At 36.7% G+C, this 23,823-nt stretch overlaps 1 protein-coding gene across 1 annotated transcript in view; it reads left to right on the top strand.

Annotated features, from left to right (window-relative positions):
- Nucleotides 1-23,823, top strand: part of CDKAL1 (CDKAL1 threonylcarbamoyladenosine tRNA methylthiotransferase) — a 309,422-nt gene that overhangs the window by 86,185 nt on the left and 199,414 nt on the right. Inside the window, exons 6-8 of the mRNA XM_070942475.1 lie at nucleotides 3,721-3,817; nucleotides 6,492-6,540; nucleotides 15,323-15,443. Of these exons, the coding sequence (XP_070798576.1) occupies nucleotides 3,721-3,817; nucleotides 6,492-6,540; nucleotides 15,323-15,443 (267 nt within the window). The remainder of the gene's footprint in view (nucleotides 1-3,720; nucleotides 3,818-6,491; nucleotides 6,541-15,322; nucleotides 15,444-23,823) is intronic.

The raw sequence follows: 23,823 nt of genomic DNA, 5'->3' as shown, positions 1-23,823 counted from the left end.
ATCACAAACATAGAAATTACTTGATGTAAAAACCCAGCTGAAAGGAGCAGTCAATCAGCTCCATTATGCCTCTCTAGGCCTTTAAATGTGAAACTTGGAATGTTTTTACTGTGTGCTGTTTTAAAGTTTAAAGGAAACTTTAACTACCTAACTTTTTAAAAAAGTGACTGTGGTATACACAGGTTTGATAAGAGGAACATCTGGCAAACCATGTTATTAGTCCCAATTTTATTCTTTGACATTCTTTTCTTGTGAAGTTACTGTCCAAATCTTTGGGGGTTTTTGCACAAAGCTTGTTATGGAATTGTCATTAAGGGTTGCTTCTTCCCTACCTCCTCCAAGGTAGGAAAAAGAAAACTTTAGAAGAAACAACGGCCCAGACTACTCCTCCATCTCTTCCCTTTAGGAAATGCAATCTGCAGTCTTTTTCCTTAAATCTCTAGTAGTAAATATCTTAGAGGTTCACAGAGACAATACACGGCAAGCCCTATACCCATGATGACAAACCTATGGCATGCATGCCACAGGTGGCACGCAAAGCCCTCTCTGCGGGCATGCTAGTCGTCGCCTCAGCCCAGCTGCATCATGCATGCATGCGTGCCTCCCGCCAACCAACTGGTCTTCAGGTCTTTGCTGCACATGCATGGGGTGGGGCGCATGCGCAGGGGGTGCAGGTTGGTGCAGGAGGCTTTCCAGGCCCAAAATGGGGCACGGGGGGCCTCGCGGGGTGCCCCCGTGCCCTGTTTTGGCTTCCAGGTTGGTGCAAGAGGCTTTCCAGGCCCAAAACGGAGCGTGGGGGCACCCGGGGTACATGCACACAGGGCGGAGCGCATACATGGGGGCACTCGCATTGCATTTGGGGGGTTTGGGCACTCGGCACCAAAAAGGTTAATCATCACTATCCTATACTGTACTTCATGTAGCAGATTCCTAAAGGCTCAATTAAGCCTTATTTTCTGTTCCAGATGAATTAACAGGTAGCAATACGGAGTTGCTAGGCCCATGATGGCAAACCTATGGCACGTGTGCCAGAGGTGGCATGCAGAGCTCTCTCTCTGGGCATGCACGCTGTCACCTCAGCTCAGCCAGCTGGTTGTCGGGTTTTCGATGCGCACATGCATGCCGGCCAGCTGGTTGTCGGATTTCTGGTGCTCTAGCACACACATTTGCATACACATGCACACACCTTCCGGTTTGGGCACTCTGTGCTTAAAAGGTTCGCCATCACTGTGGTAGACAGATTAGAAAATTGCACATTCCTCCTTTATCTTACTGGGTTTTGGGGGAAAATTTTCACCCACATTGGGTCAGATTGTTTATTCTATTATAGTGGCCTGACAAGGGAAGATTATAGCTAACCATTAATATATTGTAGAGGTTTCTTTTTTAAAATATCTATTATACAGATTACTTTTCCAAAAAATGTCAGAAGATAGTTGTTCTAATTAAACTTCACTACAGGGAGATTGTGCAAATCAGATTTAAGTTGAAGTAGCAGTCAGAAGCATATAAATTATTGTATAAATTAAGAGCCAATTAGATTTAAAATCGAATGCTGAAATTTATTTAACTACAGTGTAGGAAGGTTCTGAAAATAGAAATGTATTCATTTATGCTACTGAAATTCTGTTAAGACTTCTCTACCCTAACCCCCCCCCCCACCTTTCCACCAGCATTAAAAGATTTTGAAGGTTAAAGGCATTTGTAACATATTTATACAGAATAGTCTTTTTTATCATAAAATAAACAAATAAATAACGTTAGGACTTTTATTAAACTGAACAGAACCATTAGATGGTATTAAAAGAAATTAATCTTGAATGAGAATGAGAGAAAAAAATATATATAATTAAATTTTGGTTCACAGAGGCCTATGTAGAGAATTTTTATTAGATTAATGTAGTTTATTCTAAATTCTATTATCTTTTGTCACATTTTATGGCAATTTAATTGAAAAGTTTGCATTTTTAATATGCATCCAACTGCCATATTTCCAGCTTTTTCAGGAGAAAGGGTTATATGTTTTCATGCAACATAGAGCTACCAATGAATGTTTGGTATATGATTTAAAAAGTCCTACAATCTTAAATCACCCAAGTAGCGATAAAATTAAAATCTGGTTGAATCCAACCTCTGATGATATTCTGAACATGTTTATATAGTTTTCTTGGCAATAAATGGAAGTGATTTGTCAGTGTCTTTATCTGAGACATCAGTCTGTCCTCTAACCCAGAGGCACACCAGAAACTGTGCCATCCAAATGAGTAAAGCCTCATCAAGATACATGCAAAACTATGCTCCTTCCCTTGTCCACAGAAGAACCTTTCCAACTGCTCTAACCTGTTACTTCCTGGGAGTCTAATTAAGTCAATCCAGATTCAGTCTTGCATAAGACTGAAGTCAAGGAGTGCCACCCAGCCTCGGGACATTAATCCTTAACAGAAATCAAGAAAATAAAAGTTTTTTAAAATAATCAAGTGACATGATAACACTTTCTGTATTGAACTACTATTCTTTTTAGTACGGAGACACGTCATCTGAGTGATTGGCAACCTTCTACAGCTTTCTTGTGCCTTTCAGAGCTCATTTTGATTGTTCCGCTGAATTTCAATGATGCTGTTGCTGGAAATTGGGAGAGTGGTTTCAAAGTTTGAAAGTTTAAATACCGTTAAAACAGCTTTTGAAAAATCAAAACAAAATTTAACCTAAGTACCTACAGGGAAAAGAACCCCAAATCCTGCAACCTTCTTCCCCATCTCTAACCCTCCAGTGTGACTGATCCCTATTTGTTTTGTTTTTAATTAATTAATTTATTTGCCACTCATCTCATAACAAAAGGACCCTATATGACTATCTATCTTTGAACTTCATTCCATTCATTATGGCCTTGACTCTACTTCCGGATCCCAATACTCTAGGGCTGTGATGGCGAACCTATGGCACGTGTGCCACAGGTGGCACGCGGAGCCATATCTGGGGGCACGCGAGCATTGCCCTAGCTCAACTCAGGTGGGCCCACTGGAAGTCGGGAAACGGGCTGTTTCTGGAGCCTGGGGAGGGTGAAAAACAGGCATACCGGGCCCACCTGCCATCGCATGCCAAAAGGGGGGGAGTGCAGAGGGGTCACACGTGCATGTGCAGGGGGCGGGATGCATTGAATTATGGGTTTGGCCACATGCGCACACAACCCCCCGCTCTTTCCCTGCTTTTTGCACGTGATGGCAAAAAGGTTAGCCATCACTGCTCTAAGGATTATGGAGCAATTCATGAAGAGATGAATGTGTTTTTTTTCCTTCGTCTTCATGACAGCCAGAAAATAAAGCATTAAAAGGTTATTTTTTTTCTCCTTGGGATGTATATGAATAATTTTATATGTGGAAATTCGTATCACACCAGATGAAGTTTTGACTTGGATTTAATATTACACAAATGACTTCTACAAGTGCAACAGTATGTACCGTTATTGTCGCTCTCCTCACCCCAATTCTTACCTGTATTCCAAATCAACTCTGGAGAATCCTCCAACCCTCCAGGGAAGATTTGAAGGATGTGTGTGGGATAGAAGTGCAATTAAGAATCTGTTTGCTGGCAGAATGACACAATTGGGCAATGTTCTTGGTTTTTCCAATCTTTTCATACTGTGACAGAAGTGATGCAAAGTTAATGAATGTTGATTAAATGAATGTGTTCTGCCACTGAAGGAATATTTGTTCATTTTAGGAAAGCACAAGAAGGAAAAAAGAAAGTTGTTCTAGCTGGATGTGTTCCACAAGCCCAGCCACGACAAGACTATCTGCAAGGCCTAAGCATTATTGGGGTGAGAATATTATAGTTTCCGTTGAAATTCTCTCAGAACTTGATCCTGATGCGTTTTAAGAACCTAAAATGTTATCTTGGCTATAGATTTTGCTAGTCTAATCTTAAAACATTGTTTCTGAACATCTGTGTAAGATTTTACCATATCCTCCATTATACCATAAACCTGGAAAATGATGAATTGCAGAGAACAGAATTATATACTCTTCACTGTAATATTTATTACTGATGAAACTGCCAAATGCTTTCGATTTGTTCCTCACCGGTCAAGAAACTGATCTCTCTCAGCATAAATTGACATCAGGAAGGTTTTCTAGAACAGCGACATGTTTTACCATTATTTGACAGTTTGGAAATTTGAACATTCCTTGAACAAGAAGAAAGAAAGAAAGAAAGAAAGAAAGAAAGAAAGAAAGAAAGAAAGAAAGAAAGAAAGAAAGAAAGAAAGAAAGAAAGAAAGAAAGAAAGAAAGAAAGAAAGAAAGAAGAGATATTGCACTCGCAAAAAAGCTCTGGAGTTTTGTTTACTGTATTTATATACAGGCTGTCTCAAACCTGTATAATCTTTTCCAAAGTTTTTTATATCGGATTGATATGCCCTTTCTTTTAAAATGGTTGCACTGAAAAGGCAGTTCCTCCAGACATTGAGATAAACAGGTAATCAATAAGATCCCACATTAAGTAAAGGTTTTACACACTAGTTTGGAAGGTGTTCTGATACCAGTTTCCTGATCTGAATGTCATAGGAAAACTGTCTGACAGATTGAAGCACAACGTGGAATGGGTGCATTGAAATCATTTAATATATGATTAAAATAGTGCGCTCATAAAAAGATATAGATAACAAGTGCAGGGAGAATAAGTATCACTGAAACTACAGTAAAGGTAAGCCTTAGGGCTTAGAATTACAGGCCATTACACAAAAAAGTAAATTATTATGTTTCATCTAATGCTATGTCATAATGCGTTTTTTAAAAATTTTAGTGTAAAATGCAAGTACAGTATACTTACCCTGTTCCCCCCCCCCCCCCCAAATAAGACATGCCCTGATGATAAGCCCAATCGGGCTTTTGAGCGCATGGCACTAAGGCCAAGCGCTTATTTCAGGGTTCAAAAAAATATAAGACGGTCTTATTTTTGGGGAAACACGGTATTCTGAGTTCATTTTATATGCAGACCAAGCCACTGTGGCTCTTTTAACAGAACATGGTTATATATTTTGGCTGTCTGAAACTGGAATTCCCAAATCATTTGCTAATCTGATTAAATACAACACATGCTACTTCCAGCTATGACCAAGATTTCTGCTTCACATTAAACATTTTTTTTTAAAGTATTCACCGATAAAGATTGGATTCAACAACATGTGAATCCATACAACATGTTTATCTATGGGGCATGGTAGCCTCCTAGCGGTTAAGATGCTGAGCTTGTCGACTGGAAGTTTGGCAGTTTGAGACCCCATAAATACCATGTGATGGTGTGAGTTCCCATTCTTACCCTAGATCGAAAGCATGCAAATGCAAATGCATTTCCCATCAAATGCACTTTGATGGGAAGCTAACAGCATTCCGTGCGCCTTGGTGTGCAGTCATGCTGGCCACTTGATCATGGAAATGTCTTTGGACAATGCTGGGTCCCTCAGCTAAGAAACAGATGAGCCCACCCACTAAAGTTGGAACACGACTGAACAGAGAAACTCCCCGCCTCCTTTTTGTGTGTGTGTGTGTGTGTGTGTGTGTGTGTGTGTGTGTGTGTGTGTGTGGTTCAGTACAGGTCTTAGTAACATTTTCAGGCAGTAAAAGGCATTTTGGCTATTTCACACAATGGAATAGTTGTACCCACAGCATTACATTTGTTTAAAAAAGCAATTTGAAGCTTTTTGACATTCCTAGATCTTCTTTTTTTTTTTAATTTCAGTTTATATTAACCAATCTCATGTAAGAACACTGGTTGTATATATGTATAAGGATGTTCTCCACTGGATTATTTATGGTCAGGTGTAGCATGTAAATAACATGCTACTTAATTCCATGACTTGAAGAGGAAATACTTTCATTGAGATTTTTAGTGAATGTTGCTGGTCCTTGTAAACTCTGAATTTATATATGCAGCTTTTTCTCCGTAGACATTTTAAGTGACTGAACTGCAAAATTGCTTATCAGGCTTTGTAGAAAGACTGGAGTGCAGAATTTGAATGTCTTCCAGATTTTCTACCACTATTCTCTTGTTCAGGGATGCTGTCAGTGCTTGCTAATAGTACAGTTTATTGGCCACCATTCATAATTATATAAAGTCTCTACTTTGTAGATTTATGTAAGCTGTCTTTCTTAAAAAAAAAAAAAAGCCTGCAGTGATCTTTCCTTTATAATTGGTTCTTACTGCATTGAGTAATTCTTTTTGCTGGCATGAAATTGGTGCTAAACTTTGTTGTAAGATGGCTTTTATATTTTAAAAGCACAATATGAGTGCAGTAAAACATAGGCATTGACTTTTATTTGATTCCTTTTTCAATCTGTCTTGCAAGCAGAAACCTGTAAGTAGAAAGCATATTGCAAAAAGTGCAAGGGCTCCTTTTTATGTGGATTAAATACATTCAAGAATGTATTTGAAAAAGGGTCTTTCAAAGGTCATTTGAATATTCACAGCTTGATTTATTAATCTATTGCGTTTCAGGTTCAACAGATAGATCGTGTAGTGGAAGTTGTTGAGGAAACTATTAAGGGTAAGTTATTCAGCTGAAATAATGCATGCATTCATTCTTCTCAGTGCTCATTCCTGATGTTGCTTTGATCACATACAGTATATCCCTAAGGAATCTCCTGTCGAAATATGCCCCATACACATTCCAAATACTGACTGAAATGTAAATATTTAGCAAGTGCCACATACCTTGCAAAAAATATACAGAAAGCTGACCCAAATTAATATAGATCACCCTAGCTGGCTTATTCAGTAATTGGTTTTTTAATATTTAATACTTTTTTAAAAATTTGAATTTCAGTGTTCCTTTTTATATTATACAGATCACGATGTATTTCAGACAAATTAATGTTCATTTATGCAGTATTTAATCGTATCAGATGTCAAGTGTTGCATCAAAGGATACTGGGGTTTTAGAATACTGAAAAATGTGGTATGAATTTTATAAAACATAGATTGCCTTTATATTCTTATAAAGAATACAAATTCATATAGCTTGTAGAGAAGATTCACAAGACATATCTTGAATAGAGAAAACATTAAAATGCTCCTATACTGAAAATAACTGGTTTGGCCAACTTAAACATCAAGTGATCTCTTTTATTAATACTCTCACTGAAACCAGCTTCTTAATGACCTCAGTTCTGGATATTGCATCTTTTTTGTCATTTGGATCCAATTGTTATAAAATCTTAACTTCCAATAAAACCTAAGCAAACTTTGCCAAGGTCATTAAACTGTGATGTAGCAATTTACCTTTGGGATGATGGTCAGAAGATGTTAGATAAAAATATTAAATTAGGGTTTTGGCAGTATACATATAGTCCATATAAGATAAACATACAGAAAGAGAGAAAAAGGTGAAAGTACTTATGAGAGACTCTAAGTGACTTTGAGGTTTACCTTAAGGCTTTATGAAATAGGAGAGGGGTCTAGTGAAAATGACTTTGTGCAGAATGCACACAAAAAGGCCGTATATTTGGGAGAATATAGATATTTGCAACATTTATACAGAGCCCTCTAAGCTTTCCTTCCAGGAAAGTATCTTCTATGGCCTTAAAAAAAACAGAATGTAAATCAGAGATGTAGGATTTTAAATTCCTTAAGTGTAGCCAAGTTAGCAGAACATAATGTAATGAAAGGATGGCTTAAAAGCAGCGAAGTCAGTTCTATTGGATAACCATTTGTCTGAAATGGTACAAGAGTTTCCTGCTTGAGCAAGGGGTTGGACTAGAAAACTCCAAGGTGCCTTTCAACTCTGTTATTCTATTATTAAAAGATAACTTTGGGTGCCCATCGTTGCTCTGAAGCAGAACAAAGAGGAAAGAGAAGAGTGGGAAAAGAAAAAAGATGAAAGATAGCAAATACAAAGGGAAAGAGGAATAGAGCAAATGAATTCTGAACGCCATAGTGGTAGCTTCATAACTGACCTTAAAGATACCTCCTTAAACCTAGCTCCACCTGCAAATTGGACATATGTATGTATCTGTGTGTGTGAGATGAGTGTAAATCCACTCTTAAATAATTTTTGTGTGCATCTGTATAAACTGCTTTTATTATCTGAAGTCAAATTTCTGGATGTTCTGTGTTCCCCATGAAGGAACTACTTCTATGAGCTTATCTACCATGAAACACTGGTACAGAAAATGTTGCTTTTTTGGAGCGTACCAAAATGTACCTCTCAGTGTTTCTCACTATTAGCTATGCTGTGTGGACTGCTGGGATGGAGGGACGCACAGCAACAATGATTTTGGAACCCGGTGTGTTAGAACTACATAGTAGCAACCAAGTATTCTTGGCATTTTTCACTCTTCCCATTACTATTAGGCATATCACTAATCGGGTTCCCTGGCGGGTATGACATAACTTGCAGCCTCTCCGTTTCCTTGCACTTTTTTGAAATATGTAGATAATAATGGTAGACTCCATCTACAAAAAATAGCATGGTTTTTTTAAAGTTACATATGTTAAGTTTTATCATTTAGAATTATGACTTGTGAGTGGATTGTAGACTTACTTAACATCTGGCTGACCAATTATTGTAGCAGGCTGAATTGGGAGGAGGGAGGAAACGTGTAGAAATGCACCAGACATTTATTCCTCAGGGCAACTGTTGCTTGTCTACAGAAACCCTTCTCTGTCCAATTCAAAATTTGCTTGATAGACGAAGGAGGAGTATAGCATTCTTGTTCTAATATTCATTCCTTCTCGTATGAAACAAAGTCAAGTTTTACAGCTTGCATTGCATGGAATTTAGAATGGCCCATCTCCTGGATTTATGAAACAGAGTGGACATTAGAAATATAATTCTACCTTAAACTGATTTTTACAGTATTCTTTAAAAAAATTGTGCCTATGCTCTTGCTATTTTAATGCTGTGAATATTAGCCACTTGAACACTTTTCTTGACATCATAAAGTTTCCTGCAAAACGTCAAAACAGCTGCATTTTGTCAAGTGTATCCATATTGGATTAAGAGAAGACTAGACTTTCCGGTTGAATAAAACCTACACTGGTCCTGAGTTTCACAGAAGATTTTGTGAAATGGGTCACTGGACAGGATTACTGTAAACAAGTAAAAGGAAATTACTTCAGTTTTGAACTTTTTCAGACTTCGTCTCACCCCTCTAAATCTCAATCACATTAACCTGTCTGGTTAATATGGTCTATCTGTTTCCTAGTTTAAATATTAACTAATATTTGCCAACTGTTTAGCTACCATACCAATCAATCTGTTGTTATTGGTGGGCCACTAAAAGCTCACAAGATGATCTGTGTGTACATTGTGTAGGCTAAAGTAGAGAATGTTTATTGACAACATGTCTGTCGGTCTAGACACCAGCCTAAGCACAAAAGAGCTCTCCTGAATTCTCTTTGAACCGTATTAAATGTGACATTTTCCCTCCCCATAAATTCACTGCCCTTTCAGGGTGGGAAAAAGTCATCAATTTGTGAGAAACATACAGATATTTTTTTGCATGCAGTGGAAACAATGGCTGACTGCAGTTTCCTAGTGCCATGTAACCAGAGCAGAAAATGTTTTACTATCGCTGTTGATATTTCTTCAGATATGATAATAAAATCTGCGTAAATTAGAATTAGAATTCTTTATTGGCCAAGTGTGATTGGTCACACAAAGAATTTGTTTTGGTGCATATACTCTCAGTGTACATAAAAAGAAAAGATACATTCATCAAGAATCATAAGGTACAACACTTAATGATAGTCACAGGGTACAAATAAGCAATCAAATCATACTAGGAAAAAATATAAATCATATATTGATATATGGCTTGAGTTAAATTTTAAATTGATTTTAAATTGGGTTGTTTTAATTTACGGCCAAAATATTTAATTATTTTAATACTGTTTTTAAATTTTGTATGCTCTGTTTTTACTTTGGCTGTGCACCGCCCTGAGTCCTATTTGGAGAAGGGCGGTATAGAAATTTAATAAATAAATAAATAAATAAATAAATAAATAAATAAATAAATAAATAAATAAATAAATAAATAATAAGGATACAAGCAACAAAGTTACAGTCATAGAGTCATAAGTGAGAGGAGAGGGTGATAGGAACGATGAGAAGATTAATAGTAATGCAGACTTAGTGAATAGTTTGACAGAGGGAATTATTTGTTTAGCAGGGTGATGGCGTTCGGGAAAAAACTGTTCTTATATCTAGTTGTTCTGGTGTGCAGTACTCTATAGCATTGTTTTGAGGGTAGGAGTTGAAACAATTTATGTCCAGGATGCAAGGAGTCTGTAAATATTTTTACAGCTCTCTTTTTGACTCGTGCAATATACAGGTCCTCAATGGAAGGCAGGTTGGTAGTAATTGTTTTTTCTGCAGTTCTAATTATCCTCTGAAGTCTGTATCTGTCTTGTTGGGTTGCAGAAGCGAACCAGACAGTTATAGAGGTGCAGATGAATAAAAAAAATATTATAAATTCAACATCCTTACTTTTTGTGCTTCTTTGGTCATATAACTAAAGGATACTTTAATTCTGTGTGTGCTATTACTTTTTTGTAACAGCATGGATGTAGATTAGCACAGTGCTAATTAACAGTGCTAATTACTCTTCAGTGTTGCAAGTCATTATAAGAAAGGAACGTGCAGCTATTCAGGAAAAGACACAGCTTGTTTGAGGAGTTGTTGACAGGTATACCAAATACCCATGCCGGATCTGAAGCACCTTTCCCATTTCCAACCTAAACAAAGGCACATGAATCACAGGAAATTAAGCTTCCTGATGAGAGTTAAACTAATAGAATAAACTCTAAAAAAGAAGTGTTAAAAGTCTTGAAAAAGTTTTATTAGAACTCACTTGGAAATTTTAACTTGGAAAAGTAGAACAAATGTGTATTTGTAGGTAAGATTAAGCCAGAGTTGTTTAAAATGTAATTTGTTGAAAAACCCATATTGTTGTGGTTTACACAAAACTTGTGTAATCATGTGTGGGTTCATGTGTCATGCTAGGAAATATCAATACAAACTATATGGTTTGGGTAATTGGAGAACAGCTAATGAATAATTGAATTCTTAATCTGGTAATATCTTTCATCAATAGCATATTACTTTATGATGTCTGCTATCCATCATGATATTTCCACCACTTAATTTGTAAATATTCAGATACTGAAGTTACATACTTATCACGTGCATTTATCCACAGTATAAATATAATTTTTTAAAGAAAATTATATATCACCATAATAAACTGAGATATGACAATGTATTTCCCATGTAGTAAAGCTCTTAGTTCTCTGATGAATGAATTAAGAAACTATGGCTATTGACTTTTACTAAGCCATGGTATTAAACTGCAGTTTGAAATTAATTTTTCAGTTAAAGCAAATGAACTCAATTTCACTGAACTACTGCAGTGTTTGTTTAATAATAGCTACAAAAAATGTCAAAAACTTGGATCCCGTCATGTGATGCCTTAATTTACAACTTTCAGGCTCAATTACAGTTCTAATTTAAGGACAATCTATATGTGCAGATTGACATTTTTCTTATACAATAGTATAAATTGTAATACAATTTAATCATTTGAGTTTTCTACCATCCTTCATACAATTCATTGGTTCTATATTTATTTGCTTTGTCTGGCAAGACAGAAAAGTAATGTATCTATTAGCTTTTGGTTCCACATGAGCATATATTTGAGTAATCAAATTATACCTGTTTCCTATATTCCTCCTTCTTTCCTCTCTTTCAAAGCAAACTTTTTTTTTTACTTGTGTGATACGAGTATTTTTACTTTCATTCATAGCTCATAATATACAAATTGGTTTTATAAAACTATGTTGATTTGATATAGTTATTGACCGATTAGCAACTGAAAACCAGATCTTATCTTAATTTTTATTGACTCTTTTTTTAATGAAAGAGAATGTGAGACTCTTGATATTGGTGAAAATTATATTTTGGCTATATTGAAAATAGAGTTCTTTTTCAAGTGAAGGTTGTAGAAAAGCTCTGCACTCTTAATCAGATATTAGTTAACATATGAAGCTAATTGTATCAGTTAGGTCTCAATTTTTTCTAATTAACTAAAAAATAAAAGGGTTAAATCCCAAAGAGTTTTAATTATATTTATATTTAGTTTTTTACATTTGTAAGCTGCCCAGAGTCACCTTATTGGTGAGATGGGCAGCATATGAATTTAATGTAAATAAATAAGTAAGTAAGTAAGTAAGTAAGTAAGTAAATGACTTCCCTTTAGATCATTGTGCAGCATAGAAACATTACAAAAGGAACCCTTTTCAAATATTAGCCTCAGTATTTGTAAAAAGAAAAATCAACTAATATTATAAAAAGCCTGTTAAACTCCATTTCATTGTTTTAATTATGTTAAAATGTGGAATGACTGCGTTGGTTTAATGGATGTCATTGTAAACAAGCATGTAATATTTTGCCTATAGTGTGAAATCATATATTTATCATAAAATATTTTCTTTCTTCTAATTGTGCTTCATCAGAAAAGTAATAAAATGAGAATATACTTTACATATTTATGAATTTTAATGAATACTATTATTAATCCAGCTTTGTTGGATTAATTAATAGTTTCAAAGAGATTGCTTCAGTACTTTACCCATTCAGTAGTTAACATTTGCCAATTTACAAAGTGATCTGGACACAATCCTTCGTGGTACTTGATGTATTTGAATTTATTTAAATGTATGGGTTTCTGATTGTTGATTTGTTTTCTTGTTTGTGATAAGAAACTTTTTTAAAAGAATGCTTTATTTCTTTAGTATTCTTTGAACATTAATTTTCATTATGTATTTTTAGCTTTGTGATGACTCAGATATTTCCAACAGTGCGAAGACTTTACATTTATTTTAATTAACAAGCATGGTGCATATTGTTAAATCCAAGAATCTTTTGTAAGTAATAGCATTAGAAAATAGCTACTTATTCAATTAGCTAATGATAACACCATCATTAATGTGATATACAGTAGCAAGAAAGAATAATTAGTGAATACTACAGATGCAGTCTGTAGATTCCAGTACTCTATATAATGGATTTCTTGGTGTACTGTATCGTGATATGAAAATAACAAACCTTTACAATACTGTTTTAATTTTTTTTCTAAATACAGTACTGTTTAATCTCTCTTACTGTACTGTTGTATTTTACAGTTCTTTATCTTTTTTAAATAAAGATGGGGTCTGAACTGTAAATTTTAGCTTTACTCTGAAAAGGCTAGTGTGCTAATTGTTCTACTTTGCTTGAGCAATATATCAGTGAAACATTCAGTAAATTCGTCTCATGGTAGTGTTAAATAGTAGATTCCTTGTGCTCAGTTCACAAATGTAAACTTGTTTAAGGAATTAAGAGAGGGAGACATCACTCTAAGCCAGTTGTTTCCCAATTCGGGGGGCATTTTCTGAGAATATGGTATGAGTGTTGTTTTGATGGTGTGGCCAATTGTAAAAGAAAAGATCAGATGAGTTGAAAGCCTTGAGGGAAACAAGGGAATATCCATGGATATTGTATCTAAGCATACAGCCACAGAGTTGGACCATTGATTCGTTCAATTCAGCAGTGCTGACCAACATCAGATTTCTAGAACTTCAGAGAAGGGCTTTGCCAGTCCTACTTGAAGAATCTGAAAGGCACTGCTTCTACTACTGAGCTACAGTCATTCCAGTTTATTTGCCCTTATAAGGCAAATGTGATTATTTTGTAGACCAAGTTGTCTACAAATAGCTTGAGAAAGCCTTCATGCACCTGTATTATAAGCAACACTACACAATGTCTTTGGATACTATAAGAACATAAAGTGCAATCCACACTTATTTGAGACTGGTGCTTCTAATACTGCTACGGTATTTTTTTATTGCCAAAAATGCATCATATATTTTAGTCTGAAATCTGGTTTCTCTGTTACGCAATGGCTGGGTTTCTATGACCATGTCCACAGGGGCAGGCTTTTCCCCCTCCTCTTTGTGATGCAAGCAAAGAGTGGAAGTCTTCCATTTATTGTTTTCTCTCTCCATGAAGTTGGGTTCATCTATTGTGCTAAGCTATATTGTCTAAACCCAAATGGTTGGGTGATGTCATATACGAACCCAGGTATGAAGTAAGATTTTAGCTCATTCCAAAACTTATCCAAATGCTACTGGCATTAATACTTGCTGTATTTTTTTAAAGCTTTATTAACATAATTGTAGGTAAAAGAAAAACAAAATGTTTACATTTTTTTTCTTTGGTTACCATGTTTTAAACTGTTCCACAAAGGCTAATCAGGAAGCCTTTTGATTTTAATTACAGCCAGACTGTTACTTCTAATTCAAGATTTTAAACTTTAAAACAAGCACCCATGCATGGACGGCGTATTAGTCCATGTAACCAAAAACAATATTTGAGTTATTACTTAATTCAAATTACTATAGTCCTCAGTTATAATATCAACCATATTTTAGAACTTTACTGGATACATTACTTCATTCATGTGTTCACTGGGTGCCTTTGCCTTTGAAAATACTCTCGGTTTAACTAGAAGTTTTAAACTATTTCTATAACCTTAGAAAAGTTGTTTGTTTTTAATAATGTTGAAATGTGATCTTTATTCATATGTCTAACTTTATTCTGATTTCCAATAATGAACAGAAATAATCAAGTCAAAGTTAAAGATATTGTTAATTTAAACATTGTTAAGAAATCCCCTAATACAGGGGTGTCAAACTCAAGGCCTGGGGGCTGGATCTGGCCTGTGGGGTACTTAGATCTGGCCCATGGGGCCACCCTGGAAATAGCAAAGGACCGGCCCGCAGTGCTTCTGCCTGTGAAAATGGGCCCCCAAGCTCCATTTTCGGCTGCCATGGCCTCTTGCAACTCTCTGCCAGTGAAAATAGAGCTTGCCCCGAGCTCTGTTTTCACTGGCAGAGGGTTGCAGGAGGCCGTGGCAGCCAAAAATGGAGCTCGGGAGCCCATTTTCGCTGGCAGAATGCTTGGGCCATCACAGGCGCCCCCAATACGAGTGACATGCCAGCCATGCCCACCCTGGCCACACCCACCCTGGGCCCCCAAGGTCAAACACAACCCTGATGCAGCCCTCAATGAAATTGAGTTTGACACCCGTGCCCTAATATATTAAAAAAAAAAGTACAGGTAATTGTCATTTAGTGACTGTTTCATTTATTGACTTTTTATCTAGTAAGTATTCAGGTGTTGTAAGTTTTTATTAAATTTTACTTTTATTAACAAATTCAGTAGGCTGAACTAGAATTTTCTAAAGCCAATGAATTGTTTGTATAATAATGGCATTTTCCTTTGTTTGAAGGTCATTCTGTGAGATTGCTGGGACAGAAAAAGGATAATGGGAAACGGCTGGGGGGAGCGCGACTGGATTTGCCAAAGATTAGAAAGAACCCCCTGATAGAAATCATTTCCATCAATACAGGGTAAGCATCATTCAAACTGACATAAAATATTCAATACTGCCTAGAAATTCAATTTGATTTTTGTTCGTTCTTAATGCAGTGCTGCCCAAATGATACCATCAGGCACAGTTTACAATAAAACGTTGAAAATGCCAGCGGCAACATTGTAATACTTTAAAGTGCTGATTACTTGCTTAGATTTTAGAGCCTTAAACATTGAAGATATTTGTGTATTTTTTTTTTGTTCTTTTGGGTTTGTTTCCTTGAAAATATTGTATGTGCAATGCTGCACTAAGTCTTTTTAGTATGCAAACAAATGTTTCTTTCCTAGCTTTTAAAATCCAGATCCCATTACCATTTTGAGATTAGAGGAACCATTCTGAGGTATGTTTTGGCTTCAGTAATCACAAGTAGTCTAGGAAAGGTGACCTACATAAGAGTAAAAATTTTACATCATGGGGAATGATCAGATCACCTTGGAAATGAAATACTGGGAGTCAAGGTATAGCAACTTTAGGAGAACACCAAATATTTTAAGCCATGTCTTGTTCTGCATATGCCTGAAACATTTACAGCAGATGGGCACATTAGAGAACAGAAACAAAATGTAATGTATTGGGATCTATGTAAGATGTTTTTGGAGCTTGGAACAAATAAACTTCATTCATAATCTTCAGAGTTTGCCTGTATTCCAGTGGATTTGCCTCAGTTTTAAAGGCATGGTGCAACTCAACATCAGCAGATTTTATTGATAGCTTTGGAATTTACAATCTCCCAACCTCCAGAATAGGCAATAAGATAAATATTCACTAGTTTCAGCTGAAGCAATAATTTTGTAGTCAGTTGTAGATTTGATTCTCCTTTCTGCATCCTTCCTGCTGCTTTCCTCCAGCTCTCTACCCTCCCTGACAGCCCCATCCAACCTAAGACAGTGGCAACAGTATTACCATTATGAATTAAGGCAAATATACATGTCCCAGGTTAATGTTGCAGGATTCAATTTGGGTCGGTCATTGGGACCAGAAGTTTTGTCTTTCAAGCTTTCAGACTTCTGCTGGAGCCCATCTTCAGGGAACTTTTGGATGTTACAGTTGATCTGATTTCAGCCTTAGTTTAGCAGATACCGAAGCAAGAAAATTATTCTCCCTTTGGATGCTGAAAAAAACTACACAATATGTGAATTTAGAACAGCTATACAAGATTTCTTGGGCAACCTTGACTTGTAACTGAGTGGAATATTCTAGATTAATTCTTGCCAGCTGGATAACTCTGGGCCAGTCTCTCCCTCTCAGCCCAACCCACATCACAGGGTTGTTGTCAGGAAAATAGAAGGCATGAATATTATACTGTATATGTTTGTCACCTTGAGTTACTTAAAAAGTAATAAAGGTGGGATTAAAATCTAATAATTATCCCCATGCTCTGGTGATTCGATTTGTTCTTATTCTGCCAGAAGTGAAGAAGAATGTACAGATTGCCCCCTTGTTTTTTCCAGAGAGAATTCAGTGGGGTCCTAGTCTCATTTTCTAGAAAGAAAATTATGTGGTCTCACTGGATGTGCACTTACTCAATTACAACTGGTAACTGAAAAGAATTTACAGATAATGAAACAGGTGCTTTATTACAAGGATTAGAATTAAGTGTCTGTTAATTTCTCTTTTTCATTGGTGCTTTGCACGATTAAATGTCATCGTTCAATTTCCTGATCTCCAGCAGCAGACCATGAATATTTCTGCTTGAGTTTACTCTTAATCTGTGGCATTGGGCTCATGTTACAAGTTCATATCCGTGCGAGTTCATTACTGCATTGCTTGTTGTCATGGAGTGTGAAGAGTCATGACAAGATGGTATTGATAATAACTTAAGGATATTTCAATTTTGATGGGCTGTCCTCTCTACCTAAGACTTCAAAGCATTCTTGTGTAATTGCCAAACGATCCAGCAGTGCTGTATAAGGAACTTGTCCAAAACATAGCTTAATTATTTGCCATTCTAAATACAGACATTTATGGGATCGTGGTAATTACATGATTAGACTTCTTTCTTAATCCTGTTCTTGCAAACCAGATTGCAACACAATAGTACAAAAATATACTGGGTGGTTGAGCTTATTAATAGCCACTCCTCAATGCATTCTTTTCTCTCTTCTCTCTTTACCTTGACCTGTTGAAGAACAAACTGAATGCTATACGGCAGGTTACCTTGTGCTGCAAGCCATGTTAATTAGAACTTGCTCAAACAGAATGTTTCTTAAGAGTGTTTGTATTCTTAACATTTGCATATAAACATAAACTAATACTTTAATCCGTACCTAAGAAAAGTTGTTAATCATTTTACACACTGCTATATTGCAGATTTGCTTAGACATCATGCCTACTGTTTATGGTGGAACTCTCTCTTACATAAATAAGCGAAGGATTGCACCTACAGTAACATGGACTTCATTTTATACTCACTCATATTGAAAATGATTTTTTTGGGGGGGGGGTAATCTATGTTTTCTTAAATCTTGCTTGTATGACAAACGAATTTCATACTTGGAATGAAACTCGTGGATAAAATTTGTCTAGTGACGTAAAATGCTGCACTAGAATTGACCTTTATTTTCCTAGTAGAAAACTCTCTTTGTTAGTATAAAACAGAACTTTCAAGGATTGAAGCAAATGCTGACTGTTTAGTTTAAACAAAAGCTGATTATTTCTGTGGTTTTCTCCTGCTCCCATCCAGTGTTCAAGATCTTTCCTTCTAAACTAGTCCCTCCCCAATGCATTCTGAGATTTGTAGATGAAGGCTTCTGGAGGGCACCAAGCTGGGAAAGACTGTTAAGAATAATTTTTAATAAAATACTTTTTTGGCTGTTGCCTTTTTATGTGCCAGAATTTCTTATGGATACTTTGGTAAAACGAATGTTAAACTGCATGGTTAGATTCACTCAATGTATTAAACTATAATGTGGTTTGTTGGGTTGCAGCTTAACAGGATTTGTGAGCCTTCTTGTATTGGTTGGTGAATCATAGTCAATTACGGAGAACTCAATAAAAGTAAATAAAAGAGTTAAATCAATTGGAACTGTTGTCTAAATTAAGTAGCAACTGGTTCTGACAATACTTCTGAGCTGGGTAGACCTCAGGTGACTAGTCCATGAGATGCCATGGAATTTACTCTCAGGAAAATAAAAATGGCTCTTTCATTATTAACAATAAATAATACCTTTGTCTTCTTTATTTTTTTGTATCACCTCAGCAGGCCTGAATTGCCCTTTTTTCCTTCTCCATAGTTATATCTACAAATTTCATTGCCTATTTGACAGAACACCAGTCATGTTCCATGGACTATAGGACACTTCCTAACCCTTTCAATGTGTGCCAAAGCCCCATCCCCAAATTAAAAATGAAGCCATTCTTGCATTGTATCTGGGGGGAGAAGGGGGTTTCAATGCTTACCAAATGAATGTGGTTGACTGAGAGAAGGAAATTTTGCTCTTCATTCTGAAATTGGTGCATTGCCAGGTTTAGGTTTTCCCTTAATTACTGTGTTTCCCTGAAAATAAGACCTAACCTGAAAATAAGCCCTAGCATGATTTTTCAGGATAGCAAATAGCACTTAGATTTAAATACTGCTTCACAGTGCTTTACAACTCTCTCTAAGCGATTTACAAAGTCAGCATATTGCCCCCAACAATCTGGGTCCTCATTTTATGGATTTCAGAAGACTGGAAGGCTAAGTCAACCTTGAGCCGGTGAAAATCGAACTGCTGAACTGCACCAGCAGTTAATAAAAGTAGCCTGCAGTACTGCATTCTAACCATTGCACCGATTCATAATATAAGCCCTACCGCCATAATATTCATAATATAAGCCCTACCGCCAAAATAAGCCCCAGTTAAGATCATAGGATGCATTAGTAGCTTTGGTCTCTTAGTCTTGTGTGACTTAGAGAGTGTAAGGGAAATACTTTAAGAGCTGACCAGGTGCTATAAAGATATAAGGCAGGGAATGAGTTAGCAAGGTTTTGGGGCTGATATGCTTTAAGAGGCTGTAATATAAGTGAGGCCCTGTGAGGGCGTCTCTCTCTCCGTGTGTGCTTCCATGCTATAGTTGATGATTGATTGCCTGACTTTGCCTAGTATGTGTATGTATATATTCCTTGTAGATAAACCACTATTTGAAAGACAAAACTCTGTTTACTGTATTTTGCTCCTGGGTTGTCTCAAAATAGTCACACTGTGTGCACTCTGACAGAGAGGAAGAGGGCAAGAGGGGAAAAATAAGTCTTCCTTGAGCCCCATAGAAAGCCAGCCCGTGCTGGCTCCTGTTGTGTCCTTCCTAATGGTCCTTCAGCTGGCCATTTGTCCTTCCTGCAGAGATCCTTCCTTCAGGCCCTGTGCCTGCTTTTCTCCATCAGCTTCTGTCCTTGTCCTTGATTTATATGCAACATTTCCAGTTTATGTAGCACAAACACAACCACCTCCATTGCCCAACACAACTTGGCAGCTTTAAGACTTGTGGATTTCAATTCCCAGAATTCCTCAGCCAGCACAGTTCGCTGAGGAATTCCGGGAGTTGAAGTCCAGAAGTCTTAAAGTTGCCAGGTTTGGAGACCCTTGGCTTTAGTTTTAGTTTAGTTTTAGTTTTATTTGATTTGTCTACCGCCCTACTCCCGAAGGGCTTAGGGCGGTGAACAGCCACAGGATAAAAAACATAAATACAACATTTAAAACTGAATAAAATCGAATTAAACGATTTGGCCAAAAACAGATTTAAAGCACCCCAATAAATTAAAAACGAATTAAAATTTACGTTTTAAAAAGAGAAAAAAGGGAAACAGTTAGGCCAGGCCAGCCTGATGGAATAAAAAGGTCTTGAGAGCGCGGCGGAAGGTGCGTAGATCCGGGATCCTCCGTATCTCCGGGGGGAGCTCATTCCAGATAGTAGGTGCCCCCACAGAGAAGGCTCTCCCCCTGGGGGCCGCCAGTCGACATTGTTTGGCCGCCGGCACCTGGAGGAGCCCCTCTCTATGAGAGCGTATTGGCCAGTGGGAGGCTACTGGTGGTAGCAGGCGGTCCCGTAAGTAACCAGGTCCTAAGCCATGGAGCGCTCTAAAGGTGGTAACCAAGACCTTGAAGCACACACAGAAGACCACCGGGAGCCAGTGCAGCTCATGCAGGAGAGATGTTACATGGGAACGCCATGTTGCTCCTATAACCACCCGTGCAGCCGCACTCTGCGCCAGTTGGAGCCTCCGGGTGCAGAGATCTTAACAGATCTACCCTATATAAAATTTCACTAAAAAACAGACCTGCCTGTTCAGATGTCTGAAAACCTTCTCACTGCCTACATGACATGGAAAACAGCCCCCCCCCCCCAAAAAAAAAGACACTACCCAAATTGAGAGCAAATTGCAATCCCATCTCCATCAGGGCAACACAGTCTGTCATAGGGTCACAGGCTATCCAGTACGGCAGAAGTTGGACCTAAGATCAGCAAAATGGGTGCCTTTTTATCTCTCCATGAGAAAAATATAGCTCAACTTTGAGAACTTTTTTTTTTTCTCAAAAGCCTGGAATAGAGTCAACCTTGTTTTTCCTCCAGACACTAAAAATAATTTGACAGCTTCCATTGCAGTGCAGTTTTGGAGTTTGCAAAAAGCACCCCTGGGGCACCACTGTTTAAATTGCTGAAAGATTCTAAGTAAATAGCAGCACCAAAACCTAATCTGTATTTTGGATTGCTTGGAAAGAGCAGCCCACATTTTAGATGAAAGGATGCATGTCTGGGTAAGATTCTGACATTCCTAAGCAATCAATCAAGTATTCATCCTGATGATAAATATGTATTACAGTAGCATTTTAATAATTAACATACATTTATTTCACCCTGAACACAAACTTTGAATGTAAGTTTTGATTAAAACATGCAAAACCTGAACTTCATAATATTTGATGAGAGTTAATCATGTTTAGAGTACGTCATTTAAATTTAAATCTTATAAATTAGGCTGGTTTAGTCACATTGGCCTTAAGGGCTCTACCCTAACTGTGACTCATCCATGCTGTAAAATTATTTACCGCAATTCCCTTCTTTATTCATCCTTAAAAATCTCAAATAAAGAAGTGAGTGTTCCTAATTGTCTTTAACTCTTAGAAGTATGATATTTTAAACCACGCAGTAGCATCAGTAACGTGCATCAATATTCATGGTATCAAAGATAAATAGCCATTGCAAAGTGGAAAAACTCTTATATTTGCCTTCATTCATGCAAAAACTCTATTTACAACTCATGACCTGCCTTAAAATTATTCAAATCTAAATGGATGACACTGGCTATTTTAAGAAAATATCTCAATTTTTAACTAGAGAATACTTAAGGATGATTGTTTTTGTACATGGCAACTGCAGCAAGATTATTATATGCACAAAGACAGAATTTGAAATACTCACAATAGAAGAATGGTTAGAAACGATAACAGAGTTTATAGAGATAGCAAATAGCTGTATTTGTTAGTGATTGGAAACCCTTTGTGGACTTTTTGTTCACAATGGAAAAAAATAAATATGTGATTTATCGGTTTCATTATTTGAAATGGTAGAATAGGAAAAGATTGAAAGCTTGATGTAACCTCAGACAGAACAGAATATGAATGCATTTCTAATGGAAACTATTCTTTTATATCCCTTTTGCTCCTTCATTCTTTTCTTTTCTCTTTCGTTCCCTATTATAACTTTTCTTTATACTCTTTTTTCTTTAAATTTGTACTGTTTTTACTTTGTAAATTATTTAAAAATAAAAATAATTAATAAAAAAAGACCATATCTCAATTTTGGGTTGTAACTTTGCATTTGCCCAAAATTTGGTATAATTTGGTGTCAAACTTAGCTGACATCAATTCAAGCTGCATTTTAGTCAAGGCAAATAGATTTGTCAACATAGGTAAGACATAACAATAATACATTTTAAAACAAAATGAGTTGCAGGCAGTTGTCCATGCCTCCTTTTTCTCATCTGTTTGACCTACTGAATTTCAGCAATCTGAGTTGACTTAAGAATTTCTTGGGCATAAAGCATATGCAGTTAAATACTCAGACACATGGAAGAGAGAGGAAACTTCCATTAAATATGTGGAGAAAGGAGGGAAGTTTGTGTGTGTGTGTTTGGAGATTACGCCCTACTCACTACTATTGTAGATCATATATCTACGCAGGAATCTAGATATATAATGACATTCCTTACTTGTATCTCCACAGCTCATGCTGTACGAATAATCAGACTTCAGAAAAACATGCATAGAACATAAGCAAGAGTTAGGTTAGTGACAAGGAAAGGCAATAACTTATTTTCAGGATTTCATTTCCTTTTACTCCAGCTGTTTATACACAGGTAACAGAGGATGCTGAACTCAGCCAAAGTTTGGAGGAGATGCCATTAGCGTAGTATGGCTCTCTCAAGAAAGTGCCTTGAAACCTTGCACGCCTGTGTGGTTATAATCATTCTCCTATGGTATTAATCTTATTTCTTAATGATACTGCTCACATAGGAGCCTGAATTTGATGCCTAAGTTGTGAGTTTCTAAAAAGTGAAAAGAATAAATAATGTTCTGGAGTCCCTTCCCTTGCTTTGAGTTGTTGAGCAAGACTACAAGATTCTATAACAGCTTTGTTCCCTATGCCATCTGTCTGGTAAACTCGCAAGATTCGTTTTTCTCGCCATGTACATGTATACATCCGAACTGTACTATGTTGTTTCTCTGTGTCATATAATAAGTGGCATATGCATATTTATTTAGTCTTGTTTGTGTACTGTATATTGGAGGTGGTGACCCTTTGAGAGCCGTATGCAACGTAATTTCATTTTAAAGTATGCCGATTAGTGTACATTCAAAGTGACAATAAAGATATTCTAAGTCTAAATCTAACCGTTCTTCTCTATTTTCCTCTGATGATGATTCATTTCAGCTTGCAGGCTGTTGTTTTCCTTTAAGGGTAAAAGTCATATATATAGAACTTATATATTGAAGTGATTTTACTCCTTTAAGGATAAGCATGATTTATAGAGTTTTTATATGATGAGGCAGATGTACACATGCCCAGTGTACAGTTTCCCTAGAGTTAAGGAAATACTGACATATATTTATGTATAGGGGTGACCTGAAAAATTATTTTTTAAAGTCATTTTGAAGATACTGGGGGAGGTAGAACTGTTCCTGCAAAAGCCAAGCATGTAGCACTCATTACTTTTATCCACTTTTTTAACAAATTGCACATATTTGGCAGTCCCAGAAACTTTTTACACTGCAGACTGGAGCCAGACTTGATGTCTTTTCTGTGTCCCAGAATGTCTAATATTCTTATGCTTTGAGGTTAGTGTGTGAGTCATACGTGTTTATGTGCTATGTTTAAAGTGC

The sequence above is a fragment of the Pituophis catenifer genome, unplaced genomic scaffold (assembly GCF_029215685.1).
Source record: "Pituophis catenifer annectens isolate HBS135680 unplaced genomic scaffold, rPitCat1.0.hap2 SCAF_3, whole genome shotgun sequence".
NCBI classification, from domain to species: domain Eukaryota; kingdom Metazoa; phylum Chordata; class Lepidosauria; order Squamata; family Colubridae; genus Pituophis; species Pituophis catenifer.
Note: the sequence above shows the minus strand (reverse complement) of the source record. Positions and strands in the feature narration are given on the sequence as shown.